General features: G+C 37.9%; 1 protein-coding gene across 1 annotated transcript in view; it reads left to right on the top strand.

Annotated features, from left to right (window-relative positions):
* Window positions 1–16,190, top strand: part of LOC128662825 (cathepsin E-A) — a 192,172-nt gene that overhangs the window by 13,225 nt on the left and 162,757 nt on the right. The window contains exons 2-3 of the mRNA XM_053716806.1: window positions 316–493; window positions 11,998–12,115. Of these exons, the coding sequence (XP_053572781.1) occupies window positions 316–493; window positions 11,998–12,115 (296 nt within the window). The remainder of the gene's footprint in view (window positions 1–315; window positions 494–11,997; window positions 12,116–16,190) is intronic.

Below are 16,190 nucleotides of genomic sequence, written 5' to 3'. Positions count from 1 at the left end.
GTATCAGTTGTGAACTTCCTACTGATTCACATAGGTGCACAATAATCAGTAGCAGGAATACGTATCAGACAATGTACAAAACTGATACAGTTGTTGTATTACTGTCAGTTTAAAGTGAAATAGCTTTTACTTTACATTGTTTTAAAGAAAAAAAAACCTTGCTTAGTTCCTGCTCTGAGTCTTTTCTGCTTTGTAGTAAGTTTTCTTATTAGTAAGAATATGTTTTGCAGTTGAATATACAAATCAGTATTTTCATTTATTGTATACCATATTCACAAATCTCTAGAAACGTATGTTTTCATTTTTTTCCCCTAGAATTCCATTGGTTAAAGCCAAGTCAATCAGAGAGGTTCTACGTGAGAAAGACGAACTAGAAGATTTTTTATTACAGCATAAGCCGGATGTATTTACTCAAAAGTACTTGCACTGCTTTCCTCAGTCTGTTGCCTTTAAAGCTGGAGCCACTTCTGAAAATCTTTATGATTATATGAATGTAAGTAATATATATTTGTGTGTATATATATAATGTTATACAACTTAAATACAAGTAGAAGAGAAATGGTACTATAATGTATACTGTGTCAGACCTTTCAAATGCTATGTAGAATTAACAAGTGCAAGAACAACTACAGGGAGTGCAGAATTATTAGGCAAGTTGTATTTTTGAGGATTAATTTTATTATTGAACAACAACCATGTTCTCAATGAACCCAAAAAACTCATTAATATCAAAGCTGAATAGTTTTGGAAGTAGTTTTTAGTTTGTTTTTAGTTATAGCTATTTTAGGGGGATATCTGTGTGTGCAGGTGACTATTACTGTGCATAATTATTAGGCAACTTAACAAAAAACAAATATATACCCATTTCAATTATTTATTTTTACCAGTGAAACCAATATAACATCTCAACATTCACAAATATACATTTCTGACATTCAAAAACAAAACAAAAACAAATCAGTGACCAATATAGCCACCTTTCTTTGCAAGGACACTCAAAAGCCTGCCATCCATGGATTCTGTCAGTGTTTTGATCTGTTCACCATCAACATTGCGTGCAGCAGCAACCACAGCCTCCCAGACACTGTTCAGAGAGGTGTACTGTTTTCCCTCCTTGTAAATCTCAAATTTGATGATGGACCACAGGTTCTCAATGGGGTTCAGATCAGGTGAACAAGGAGGCCATGTCATTAGATTTTCTTCTTTTATACCCTTTCTTGCCAGCCACGCTGTGGAGTACTTGGACACATGTGATGGAGCATTGTCCTGCATGAAAATCATGTTTTTCTTGAAGGATGCAGACTTCTTCCTGTACCACTGCTTGAAGAAGGTGTCTTCCAGAAACTGGCAGTAGGACTGGGAGTTGAGCTTGACTCCATCCTCAACCCGAAAAGGCCCCACAAGCTCATCTTTGATGATACCAGCCCAAACCAGTACTCCACCTCCACCTTGCTGGCGTCTGAGTCGGACTGGAGCTCTCTGCCCTTTACCAATCCAGCCACGGGCCCATCCATCTGGCCCATCAAGACTCACTCTCATTTCATCAGTCCATAAAACCTTAGAAAAATCAGTCTTGAGATATTTCTTGGCCCAGTCTTGACGTTTCAGCTTGTGTGTCTTGTTCAGTGGTGGTCGTCTTTCAGCCTTTCTCACCTTGGCCATGTCTCTGAGTATTGCACACCTTGTGCTTTTGGGCACCCCAGTGATGTTGCAGCTCTGAAATATGGCCAAACTGGTGGCAAGTGGCATCTTGGCAGCTGCACGCTTGACTTTTCTCAGTTCATGGGCAGTTATTTTGCGCCTTGGTTTTTCCACATGCTTCTTGCGACCCTGTTGACTATTTTGAATGAAACGCTTGAAGCTTTGCAATTTTAAGAGTGCTGCATCCCTCTGCAAGATATCTCACTATTTTTGACTTTTCTGAGCCTGTCAAGTCCTTCTTTTGACCCATTTTGCCAAAGGAAAGGAAGTTGCCTAATAATTATGCACACCTGATATAGGGTGTTGATGTCATTAGACAACACCCCTTCTCATTACAGAGATGCACATCACCTAATATGCTTAATTGGTAGTAGGCTTTTGAGCCTATACAGCTTGGAGTAAGACAACATGCATAAAGAGGATGATGTGGTCAAAATACTCATTTGCCTAATAATTCTGCACTCCCTGTATGTAACACAACAGACAGTGCACAATGCAGACCATTCTTTCAATACATTTTTTAAATAGAAAAAAAAGATACAGTTTAAATAAAACATGGTTTCACAAATATAATAATAATCAAGGTGCCCTGACCAAAAAAAAAATGTGTGTGGGTGCTTGTATGTGCAATGTAATTAATAGTAACACATACAAGTTTGTGATTAAAAGGACAGTAAAGACATTCTTATTGCAATACAAAATGTATTAAAACAGCATTGTAATATACTTTCAGTAATTATATTGCCCCCTTTTCTGTAAGTTAAAGGGACAGTCAACTCCAAAATTGTTATTGTTTAAAAAGATAGATAATCCCTTTATTGCCCATTCCCCTGTTTTGCATAACCAACACAGTTATATTAATATTCTTTTTACCGCTGTGATTACCTTGTATCTAAGCCTCTGCAGACTGCCCCTTATCACATGGCTATTTATTATCTATTGACTTGCATTTTAGCCAATCAGTGCAGTGTCATCCACAACCCACGGGCGTGAGCACAATGTTATCTATATTGCCCACATGAACTAGCAGTCTCCTGTTGTGAAAAGCTAATAAAAAGCATGTGATAATAGGCTGTCTGTAGTGGCTTACAAAAAGGCAGCAATTTAGAGGTTTAAATGTTATAAAGTATATTAATATAATATGATTGAGTAAAGCAGGGGAATGGGTAGAAAAGGTGCCATCTATCTTTTTAAATAACAATTTTGGTGTTGACTGTCCTTTTAAGCCTAAAAATAGTGGGTTTTCCAAATCTAAAAACTGAAAGAGCTCATGGCAGTCTTCACATAAATGTGCGTAATTGGCTTCAGTAGAGATGACAAGATTACCGACTCCAAAGCCAACTGTGACTAGCTGTGTCTACACCAGTTACAAGCCTGGATTGTCTCCTTCAGCTAAGGCAAATGGTGGCTGGACTTTGGCTTATGAAAAAAATGCAGTTATTTAACCCCATAGCTGTCAGAAACATGTAATACCGTTACACATTGCCAGGGTATGCTAGCAAATCTCCTGGCAGAAGGGGGACTATGTAGTCAGTATCCCGTTTTTATAAGTAATTAGAGGGGGTTGAAGAATAATACAATTTTTATTGTATTAAAAAGATAGATAATCCCTTTATTACCCATTCCTCAGTTTTGCATAACCAACACAGTTATATTAATATACTTTTTACCTCTGTAATTACCTTGTATCTAAGCCTCTGCAGACTGCCCCATGATCACATGACTTTTTATTTATTATCTATTGACTTGTATTTAGTACTGTGTTGTGCTAAATCTTAAATAACTCCTCGGGCGTGAACACAATGTTATCTATATGGCCCACATGAACTAGCAGTCTCCTGTTGTGAAAAGCAAATAAAAAAAACATGTGATAAGAGGCTGTCTATAGTGGCTTAGATACACACAAGGATAGCAGCAGCATAAATTATAACCAATTTATTATGGCACAAGAAAAAAGTCCACATCATTTCGGGGTGTTACCCCTTAATCATGTGTGTATCTATTTGGAGGTTTGCAGGAACCCTGGTAGCAAGCATTGGGCATTTAAGGGTGCTGGACTTTTGACTGTTTAAATGTTATAAAGTATATTAATATATCAATGTTGGGGAATGGGTAGTAAAAGCGTTATCTTTTTAAACAATAAACAATTTTAGTGTAGACTGTCCCTTTAAATTAAACTTTAATGCTGGTGGCAGCAGTAACAGTCAAGCCTTTGTTGTTAAAGTCTATCTACTAGACCAGGGTTCTTCATACTAAGGTTCCAATGTTCAAAGGATCAGGTCCTCAAGAAATGCTCATTTCAGCATCACTTATTCCAGTCTTGTAACCCATCTGCTGGGCGATAAAAAGTGGGCTGACCTGTGCTGTACAGATGAGTGGCGATGTGCCTTCCTCAGGATAGTAGATGGATTGCTTCTTTTTCAGCAATATGACCACATCGCCAGTGAATGCAGATCTCGGCAGTGTGGAGGGGGAATGTTAACTCAATATATGCAGTGCATTCAGTAAATATACAAATGTATTCTTTTTAGTACTAGTTCATTAATTAATTATGTAAACTAGGTTTCACTGTACATTCAGTAGATTTCTTACAATCGCTAATCTCGCCACTGAAAGGGTACAGAGGAAGATATGGGTGCTGGCAGATATGGTTTAGATTATTAGAAATCAACAGCTGGCTCCTAATAGTGCATTGCTTCTGAGCCTACCTAGATATGCTTTTCAATACAGAATACCAAGAGAATGAAGCAAATTAGATGATAGAAATAATTTAGTAAGGGCTAAATTACAAGTGGTATGCTATAGTTAGCGATAGTTGAAAGTAAACGCGTTTGCTGAAGCGCAAGCTAAATTAACGCAAATAGAGTTACAAAAATAAGTGCCCCAAACACAACATAAATACATTAAAATAAAGTATAAATCCACAAATTTAGGATGGCGCTACACTCACAAGAGCAGGTATTAGTTTATAAAATGATATATACATGCCAGACAATTCCGATTATCCTAGTATGTGAAGGTATAATCTAGATTTTATTAAAGACACAGAGACGAGTATTTTTATGCATTACTCTTTCTTTACTACTCAATGCAGCCTTTTAAAGAACAAGATATATAAGATAACATAACATTCACATAATAAGAACATAACATAGACTTATTATAGTGAGAAAAAACAACCAATCAGTACAGAGCATATACTATAAACAGAGCACCCAATTAACATACTTCCTCTTTCTAATTGATGCTCAAAAGGAATAAAATATTGAACATCATAAGAAAACCAAAAAGTCCAAAACAACAGAGGGTAATGAACGCCAACTTCTTGAAGAAATGATGGACGAAATCCCATGGGATGTTGAATTTGATAGAAGATAACGCAGGTGTCCAGGGTTCAGTGAATGAAGGTTGAGATTTCTGAATTGACGGGAAGAATCCAGAGGCTGAGAAAGGATTGGATTCACATGGATACTGTTAAAAAATATATATAAGAGTTAATAACATAATAATGACGGTTATTAGGGTGGGAAAAAACACCATTATCTATGTGAGGAGGGAAAATACTCGTCTCTGTGTCTTTAATAAAATCTAGATTATACCTTCACATACTAGGATAATCGGAATTTTATTACAAGACCAGAGACTCCTATTTTTATGCAAGTTTAAAGTAGTTAGAAGAATAAATTAAGCGAGGCATGTTGAATGGGTCTGAAATAAAATTGTTTGAAGATGGAATCTGAAGACCAGTCTGCAGCATTTAATATCTGTTGCAGAGGAGCCGCTTTTAAAAAGGCTTTCGAAGCAGCGGAACCTCTAACAGAATGAGCTGTGAAAGAAATGTTGATACCGGCTTCTTTCATGACCCATTTAACCCACCTAGCGATAGAGGTAGAGGTGATAGGAGCATAGGGGGGAACAAAAGAAATAAGCAGTTGATTATGGATAGGTTTCCTAAATGTCAGAGTTCTAGATTCGTAAGACTTTAAGCATTCGACCACACACAAAGAGGGTTCGGAAGACAGATAAGGGTAAAAGATGGAAGTGGATAAAGTTTTCGTTCTGCGAGAAAGGAAGAAGGTGACTCCTTCGGGAGAGAAACGTTTAGAGTTCCAATCTAATGCTTTTACATCCGATACCCTTCTGAAAGAAATAAGGCAAAGAAGGGTAGCGAGTTTGGCGGAAAGTTGTTTTAGAGACAACAAGTTATTAGCTGGCCAGGATTTGAAAAGAGAAAAAACTAGGTCTACGTCCCAGAAAAATTCATGTTTGGGAACAGGAGGACGTTTTAATCTAATGGCTTTAAGAAGTCTACAGACTAAAGGGTGTTGACCTATAGGTGAATTATTGATAAGATGATGTCTGGCGGAGATAGCCGATCTATGGACATTAATTGATCTGTAAGCAAGGCCTGAGTCAAAGAGGTGTGACAGATAATTAATGATTTCAGTTAAATCCGCAGAAAAGGGATCCAAATCCCTTTGCAAGCACCAGCTAGACCATTTTGACCATGCGGCAAAATAACATCTGCGGGTACCTGGAGCCCACGAGTCTTGAATGAGGGATCTAGCTCTCTCCGAAAGGCCTCGGAGAGACCAGGGTCCCCTGAAATTGTCCAAGCTATCAGGAACAGAGAACCTTGGAGAATTAGACTGTGAAATTCGCCCTCCGGACTGACTAATAGGTGAGGAAGTGGGGGAAGAAGGATTGGAAGACTGGTGGACATCTCCAAGAGGGAGGGATACCAAGATTGGGTTGGCCAAAGGGGAGTCACTATAGTTAGGCATAGGAGATCCCTGCGGACTGTTGAGATTGTCCTCGGGATCATGGAGAAAGGAGGGAAGGCATAGGCTTTCTTGGGGGGCCATGGTTGTAGAAAAGCATCTATGGCCGCAGCTTCTGGATCTGGGCGCCAGCTGAAGTATGGGTAAATCTGGAAATTGGTCCTGGATGCAAAAAGATCCAGACAAAAGGGGCCTCTGAGAGATTGGAGGATTAAAAACATTTTCCTGTCTAATTTCCAATTGCTCGAATCTGTCAGATGACGAGATCCCCAATCTGCAGCTGTATTTGATAAACCTGGAATGTATTCCGCTTTGATAGAAATATTCCTGTCTAAACAAAGGTGAATAAATTCCTTGGTAATATTGGACAAATTCCTCGATTTGGTGCCTCCTAAACGATTGAGATATCGAACTGCTGAAATGTTGTCCATGCGCAGGAGAATAGAAACTGGAGAAGAAAAATTGGCAAAACTTTTGACTGCAAACGAGCCAGCCAATAATTCCAAACAATTGATGTGGAAACGTTTCTCCTCCAGTGTCCATTTGCCACCGTTGATGGAAGGGCCGCAGCGTGCACCCCAGCCCGAAAGACTGGCATCGGATTCTATAATGAAATCCGGAGTTCTGCCAAAGATGGCTCTCCCATTCCAGGCTTCTAAATGAGAGAGCCACCAAGACAATTCTTCTTTGGCTTCTAGGGACAAAGGAATCAAATGAGAATAAGAAAAACCTTTTCTCAAATGAAGGATCTTTAGTCTCTGAAGTTCTCGATAATGTAAGGGGGCAGGAAAAATAGCCTGAATAGAGGATGATAGTAACCCTACTATTCTGGCTATGGTTCTGATGGGAACTAAATCTTTGGATAAAGTTTTGGCAATTTCTTTTTTGATATTCTTTACTTTGTCTGAAGGAAGACTCAGAGTAGAGAGAATAGAGTTGATTTTGAAGCCTAAGAAAATCAAAGACTTTGTGGGTATAAGGACTGATTTCTGTTTGTTCACAATGAAACCTAATGATTCTAACAAAGAAATTGTGGTGAATAGATGATTCTGAAGGGAGTGGAAATCTTGGTCCATAATCAAAATATCGTCCAGATAAATTATTAGACGAATTCCTCGGAGTCTCAGCCAGGCCACTACAGGTTTCAGTAGCTTGGTGAAAATCCAAGGAGCAGAGGACAGACCAAAGGGAAGGCAAGTGAAATTCCAAAACTGGTCTTCCCAACGGAAAGTCAAGAATGTCCAATGTTCTTGGGCGATTGGAACGGTTAAATATGCGTCTGTGAGATCCAATCGAACCAACCAATCGTTTCCTCTTAGGCATTCTCTTAATAAGTGAATACCTTCCATTTTGAAATGGTGATAAACTACAAAAGTATTTAATGTTTTTAGGTTTATGACAGGTCTGAATTGATTGTTTTTCTTTTTTACCAAGAATAAATTGCTTAGGTAAAAATCTTGGGGATTGGAAACTGGAAGAATTGCTTTTTTGGAGAAGAGAGAAGAAATTTCTTTCTTGACCAAAAGAGAGTCTTCTTGAGAAAATTGAATTGGGTGTGGAAGACAGACTTGAATTGGGGGAGATATGAATTCTATGAGGATACCTGATACAGTTTGTAAAACCCAAGGGTCTGAAGTAATTGCCGCCCAATTTTGAGTAAACAGGGCGAGTCTGCCTCCAATTTTTTCTGGGAAAGAAAGGGTGTAGGGGGGAAGTGAAGAACTTACCTGGAGCTTGTCTAGCTCTGGCTCTGGTCCTAAAACCTCTCTGAATCCAGGGGCGACCTCTTGTTGGAAAGAAGGAGGAAGTGGATGGATCAGAGAAACCTCTTTGGAATTGAGATTGAAACTGGTGTTGGTATTGTGATTGTTGGGGATATTAATGAGACCTGGATAAGAAGGTTTGGCGGCCGGGAAAGCGGCCTCTGCCTCTCCCGGCCCTGTCGGAGAAACCCTGGTTGGGGTAAAAGATTTTCTTAACGGAAGTTTTCACTTTATTTAGGTTAGAGAAAGTATTTACGTATTGGCTTAAGTCCTTTAAGTAAGAATCTCCAAATAAAAGACCTTTTTTGTCTGAAGCAATATTACTTGAGGAAAAGTCAGAAATTTTCGGGTCTATTTTCCTCAAGATATTACGTCTTCTTTCTCCAGACATTGCACAATTTGTATTCCCAATAAAACACAGGAGTCTTTGAACCCATTCTCTGACCACATAGGGGTCCAAAGGGCAATTTTCGGCTACGCCTTGTTCAGATAATTCGAATAATTTTGTGAGGGGACCAACTGAATCTAAAAGTTTATCTTGGCAAATTTTCCAGGATCTATCAATTCCTTTTTTCAATTTATATCCTGGAGAACCGATGAATTTTAAAATTTTGGGGTCAACTTCAGGGGTGATGGAAGCGTTCTTTGGTAACAGAGGACGAGGACATTCAGCTTTCATTTTGTTGCGGGTTTGCTTTTTTAGGGGTTTACGTAGTTGGTGGTCAATAAATTTAGCTAAATCCAGGGGGGGACACCACTCGGCGGACCGGGGATGGTGTAAGTCATCAGGTTTAAATCTAGGGTTACCCAAACAGTCTAAAAAGTCCTCTTCATCCTCACTGTATTCAACAGATTTTCTGGCTTTCTTTTTAGGTTTTTTAGCGGCCGGGGAGCCATCGGAATTATCCGAATCATTTAGGTTATCTGAATTGATATCAGTGTATTCGTCACCATCTGATTCCTCAGAATCTGAAGATGGATTATCAATAATATTTTTTGACTTAAATTTTAATTTTTTGCATACATGAGTATCCCCTGTTTGGTTACCCTCAGGGTGCAGGGTTCTGTTAACAGCGGTTTTTCTTCCTTTGCTGTGAGGAATATTAGTCTCAGTTAAACATTGGCGAGACTTTTCGATGAGTTTTTTACTTGCCTTATAAGCAATGGAAGGGTTCTTTCTTTTTAAAGATATTTTTCTTTGTTTCTCTCCTATCAAGGAGGTCATTTTATTAAATAAATTGTTCATAGAGGAGTCAATCATTGATTGTACTGTGTGTAAGGTCAAGGGAGGTGATTTAGATTGAGCTTCAGACATTGTTTATAGTGTTAGAGAAAAAACAATGTGAAGTAAAAACTATATAGAATTAATAAATTAAATATCAAATCCCCTTAGAAAGCACAAATTTTTTTATATATAAACTTAAAGTTTAACAAAACAGGGTATTGAGAGGCAAGAAATTTTTTTCTCTGAGGTAAAATATTTGGTTCAAATGGTTAACCTTATTGCGTTTGGTATATAGCAAAAATACACAGTAAATGTAATGAAAATAACAGCCAGAAGATGGCCACAGAGGCTGAGGAGAAATCTCTTATATTGTAATTGTAGGCAATGTCAGGACCGAGTGGAAAAGATACAAATTTACCACTCGGTTCACAGCAGAGGTACAGCTGACAGGAGACAAGGTTGCTACGTCGGCAGAAGTGGGCGGGAGGGACGGCCCACAAAATGGCGACCGGACTGAGGGAAGGAAAAAAACATGCAGAGGAAAAAACATGCAGAGGGATAAAACACAGAGTGGGAACGATATAAAGAATTTGAAGAAAATAAATAAGAGGTAAGATAACGCTCAATAGAGGAGTAGAATAAGGATATTAGGTAAAAGAAAAAACCGGTAAAAGAAAAAACCGGAGAAAAATACACATATATAAAGGACAAAATATAGAAATGAATGAGAAACAGAAACGGAAATAACGATAAAAGGGACAAAATATTTATTATAACAATAATGATAATGAATAATAATATTATTATGACTGCACTACTTATCTGAGTGAGCAGCAAAAAGAAAGAGGAAGTATGTTAATTGGGTGCTCTGTTTATAGTATATGCTCTGTACTGATTGGTTGTTTTTTCTCACTATAATAAGTCTATGTTATGTTCTTATTATGTGAATGTTATGTTATCTTATATATCTTGTTCTTTAAAAGGCTGCATTGAGTAGTAAAGAAAGAGTAATGCATAAAAATAGGAGTCTCTGGTCTTGTAATAAAATCAGGAATGAGCCTCAATTCTTCAATTTATATTTTCTCTACCTTAGTGGAAGCGTTGCTGCTTTTTCAAAAGCTGGGGTGGTTCCCAGATCTTAATGCTGTTAGCTGAATCACAATAAATAAGAACACTCATTATTATCAATTTTTTTATATAGGTACACGCACAATAAAAAGTTGCACTTACTAGATAAAAACAGTGTATCAGGATATCCGTCATCCTTCGCATTCCTGAGTCCGTCTGATTCACTAAATCCCTCTCTCAATCCAAGTCCACCTTCTTGTTATAGACAGCAGAGTGGTCACCCACAGATGTAAAGTAAAGTCTACCTTTAACCGCCTCTACGCGTTTCAACTGAGCTCCAGGCAGTCTTTTTCAAGAGGGTTTAACGGCTTCAATGCATGCATTGTTACAGGACACCTGTTTAAAAGAACCTACCAGCTGTTATCCCCGCCACATCAGCCAATTTTAGCATCAGCCCACCCTCACGTGATCTTGTGACTATTCTAGCCACTTAGGAGGCTTTGTTTTGTTATAGATTACATATGTAAACAAATCCACATGTCCGTATTGACTAATGTTGTATCATCCTGTCGTCATGGGATCATATGACAGATGTGGCTCAATCAGTGGGACTCGTAAGTCGATACACATAAACAAATCCACATTTTCGTCTGCATAGTGTCTCTTAGACAGCTCTCTTAATGTGGTTGCAATACCCAAAGTCCTGATTTTTGCACGCATTGGGTTTCACTCACATGCAGACCATTTACTTTCAACTTGCAATACACGCGCTAACCTGCCCGCATTAAAAGATTACTTTGATCGTGTTTATGAGCGAGTGAAAGTGTGAAATACTGCTCCACTTGCAATCTGGCCCTAAGTTGTTTAAAATAGTATGCTCTGGAACATGTAGTCTTCTTTGTTGAAGACTAACCCTAGGTATGCTAATAGGAGCTTAGAAGAGTGCACTTGTCTATAGCAGTCTATGGCAGTAGTGTTCGTAGCTATATATGACACTGCTATAAACAATGTTGCAAACACTGCTGCCAAATGGTTTAAGACATGTGCATGCTCCTGGGCTCACAAACCTTATACACAGAGAAAAACATATTTTAAATTGTGGTCTTTCAAATTCATGTGATTTTTTTAAAATGAATTTACCTTTAAATAGTAATATTAATGATATATCATTGTTTTGTTTTATAATTTAAACCATTTTTCATCATATTAATGATACTAAATTATATTACTTGTTTGCCCTACAGCATACTGTTTCCTCCTAATAAAATAGCAGATTGGAACCATTATTGTTTTGTTGGGGACAAGATGGGGTATATTTTTAGGTCAAACTAAAAATCTTATTGAAGATCTATTAAATCTTTATTAATTCCAGATGAGTTTTTGTAGAAGATAGGCTCTTCGTGTCTAGTAGAATAAATGACATTGTGTCCAAATGTAAAACTGTTCATTACCTTTTCAGGCACAATATTATGGGGAGATCAGCGTTGGGACCCCACCTCAAAACTTTACAGTGGTGTTTGATACCGGCTCCTCCAATTTCTGGATCCCATCCTCTTATTGCGTCAGTGAAGCCTGCAGTAAGGTTATTTAATTAGTAATCCGCTAATTTATACCATAACTCTTCTGTATTTTTCCACAGTTATTTGCACTGTCAATGAAATGGTTTTCAAGGAGAAAATGAACATGTTTTTTAAATTCATGTTTGTTGTTGAAGAATGGACTCAATATCTTATAAATAACGTAGAGAAGACTGTGTGCGCTGCTGGATGAAGGGTTTAAAGGAAGACCTTTATTCACTGATCTTTCGAAAAAGCCAGTTACAGAAAAAACATGTCAAGGGAGGGTTAGGGATTTAAATGGAAACTTTCTGCACAGAAATCAACATAATGACAATGTTTGGCATTAGCGTTCTGTAGTTTTGCGCAATATAATTAAAGAAGTATATAAATATTGAGCAGCCTTTTTTATTAAATGCACTCCCTGGAAAGAATAATAAACGTAATACTTGCATTACAGATTAGATCAATAGTATATCTGATATAGAGAAGAGTAACCTTTGTAGGAGGTGTATGTTGATTGTTGAAACTGAAATTGTTGCCACAATATTGAATACCAGATATTTGCTTCAATATTTATTAAATATAGTGCACTAGTTTGACTGCCTAATCTATAGCGTTTTGCACATTAAAGGGACACTAAACCCAAATTTTTCCTTTTAGGATTCAAATAGAGCACGCAATTTTAAGCAACTTTCTAATTTACTCTTATTATACATTTTTCTTCGTTATTTTGCTATCTTTATTTAAAAAGCAGGAATGTCTATTGATATTCTTAGTTGGAATCTAAACCTGGGAGGTTCATATGCTAATTTCTTAGACCTTGAAGGCTGCCTCTGCATTTGACAGTTTTTCACCACTAGAGGTCGTTAGTTCATGTGTTTCATATAGATAGCATTGAGCTCATGCATGTGAATTTACTGAGGAGTGAGCATTGATTTGCTAAAATGCAAGTCTGTCAAAATAACTGAAATAAGGGGGCAGTCTGCAGAGGCTTAGATACAAGGTAATTACAGAGGTAAAACATATTATTATAACTGTGTTGGTTATGCAAAACTGGGGAATGGGTGATTAAGGGATTATCTATCTTTTTAAACAACAAAAATTCTGGTGTTGACTGTCCCTTTAAGACAATTTTTGGTTGAGAACCTAGGTTATGCTTGCTTATTGGTTTGCTAACTGTATCCACCAATAAGCAAGCCCTATCCATGGTGTTAAACCTAAAATGGACCAGCTCCTAATCTTTAAATTCCTACTTTTTAAATGAAGATAGCAAGAGAACAAATAAAAATTCATAGTAGGAGTAAATTAGAAAGTTGCTTAAAATTGCATGTTCTATCTGAATCATTAAAGAAAAAATGTGGGTTTAGTATCCCTTTAAGGGCTAGATTACAAGTGGAGCTCTAATTTATCGTGCGCCCGCAAACAGGCAAATTCACCCGTTTACTCTTGTCAGACTTATGTGTGCAAACCCGACTTCATGTGTGCTAACCTGCCATAGGTTATCTTAAGGTGCGTTATATATTTCTTAAATTTAAAATATTGAGAAATATTCATTAATGTAAATAATTATTATAGATGTACTTAAATATTCTAAAAAATACATAGAATATATGTATATTTCTTTCATACAGGTGGTAAGAGTCCACGATCCATTGCTCCTGGGAATTACTGTTTCCTACCACTAGAAGGAGGCAAAGATTCCGAAACCTATAAAAGCTCTATAAAATCTCTCCCACCTCACAGGTACCTCTGTCTTATCTTTGCCTCCACTGGAGGTGGTCAAAGAATGAAGATGTGCATTTGATTCTTCAGAGAGAGGGGCTTTGAGTCTATGTTGAGCCTTGCTTTCCCCTCAGAGTACAGTGTTTGTCAGAGGGATGTATTTGGGGTATGGTTTGTGACTTTTTTTTTCACCTCATGGGAAATTTTGTCACAAACCTTCCATAGTGGTTATAGGGACTTGTCTTTTGCCTCCTCTTATGGATCTACAATACTCATATTCCATAACCTCTATATTTATATAACACACAGAGGAAGTCTAGCACTCACTTGCAAGTTATCAGCTAAGTTTGAAAGCAAAACTGGAAGAGTTAGTTACCACATCTGGCCAAATGGGACAAGCCCAGGTACCACATCAAGGTCTCTCCCAAAACCTTTGTCCCTAATGCAGCCATACAATGCAAGCTCTCAATTAAACAAACTGGGAACAAGTCAAGGGTTCACAGACTTATGTAATCACCCTTGTCATACACAAAACACGGAAGAGGACTGCACTCTCAGACTGGACTGGGTACTCATCCTATGACCCTGCAACATGCACAGCCCTGGGTGCTCAATAGCACTTACAGGTAGCTGTACCCTCCCCAGAGTCTCAGGCAGTTAACCCCAGACAAGTCTGGGTGCAAGGCACATAGGGAAAATTACAAAACAAATTAATACAACACACAGAGGAAGTCTAGCACTCATTTTCAAGTATTCAGCTATGATTAAAAGCAGAACTGGAAGAGTTAGTTACCACATCTGGCAAAATGGGACAAGCCCCAGGTACCAAGTCAAGGTCTCTCCCAAAACCTGGGTCCCTAATACAGCCATACAACGCAAGCTCTCAATCAAACAAACTGGGGAAAAGTCTGGGTGCAAGGCCCATAGGGAAAATTACAAAACAAATTAATACAACACACAGAGGAAGTCTAGCACTCACTTGCAAGTACTCAGCTAAGATTGAAAGCAAAACTGTTGGAGTTAGTTACCACATCTTGCCAGATGGGACAAGCACAGGTACCACGTCAAGGTCTCTCCCAAAACCTGTACAGTATTTAGTGTGTATTTCTTACAGCGCATCAGCCTTTGGGTCTGAGCATGACGGGATAGTGCACTTGAGACCTCAAGATTGCACATTTCAGGATTTATTATAGATACTGTAAAAACTTAATTTATGGTTACCTGATAAATTAATTTCTTTCATGGTAGTGAGAATCCTTAATCCATTACTTCTGGGAATTACTCTTAACTACCACTAGGAGGAGGCAAAGATTCCCAAACTCCAAAAGCTCTATAAAACCCCTCCCACCTCACAGTCTAACATATAGCCAAGCAAAATGAGGTAGGAAAAGAAATAAGAACAAAAAAATAAAAGGAGCAGGGAAAAAAGATGCGCGTATGAAAAAAACAAACAGAAAGAAAACAGTGTGAGGTCTCATGGACTTTCACCACCATGAAATTATAATTCATGCTTACCTGATAAATTATTTTCTTTCACAATGATAATGGTCCACAGTCCTCCATAACATATGGGATATATTTCTCACCACTAGGTGGAGGTAAAGAACCCATACAAGAGCTTTAAACCCCTCCCACCTCCCATCTATCTCTAGTTTTTATCTTGGCCTCCAGGTGAAGGTTGAGAATAGAGTCATTGCTCAGATCAGACAGGAGTCAGCTTCAGCAATATTGATTACTCTAGCCTGGCCACACAGGATATGGTATGCAGATCTAGTGCAGATGTCCTCATCTCCACCATGGATTGTTCTTCTAAGATAGGACCCATTTTACCAAGATCCTCTTTTTCATCCATATCTGGAATCTCTAAGGTTAATGGCATGGAGGTTGAACGCCTAGTGTTGAGACATAGGGGTTTCTCAGATTTGATTATTGATACTCTGATTCAGGCTAGAAAGCATGTAACACAAAAGATTTATCATAAGATTTGGAAAACCTATTTTTAGTGGTGTTCTTCCAAAGGATATTCCTTTAGGATTCCTAGAATTCTTCATTTTTTGCAGGATGGCCTTGACAAGAATTTGTCTGCAAGTTCCATTAAGGGTCAAATTTCTGATTTATCTGTTCTTTTTCATGGGAAACTGGTAAAGCTTTCTTATGTTCAAACTTTTGTTTAGGCGTTAGTAGAATTAGGCCAGTTATAAAACCTATTTCTTCACCCTGGAATTTAAATCAAGTTCTTTCAGTATTACAAGGTTCTCCTTTTGAAGCAATGCATTACATTGACATTGAGTTGTTCTGGGAAGTTCTTTTTCTATTAGCAATTTCTTCTGCTAGGAGGGTTTTTACATTTTCAGCATTGTCTTGTGATTCT

Source organism: Bombina bombina, chromosome 6 (genome assembly GCF_027579735.1).
Source record: "Bombina bombina isolate aBomBom1 chromosome 6, aBomBom1.pri, whole genome shotgun sequence".
NCBI classification, from domain to species: Eukaryota; Metazoa; Chordata; class Amphibia; order Anura; family Bombinatoridae; genus Bombina; species Bombina bombina.
Note: the sequence above shows the minus strand (reverse complement) of the source record. Positions and strands in the feature narration are given on the sequence as shown.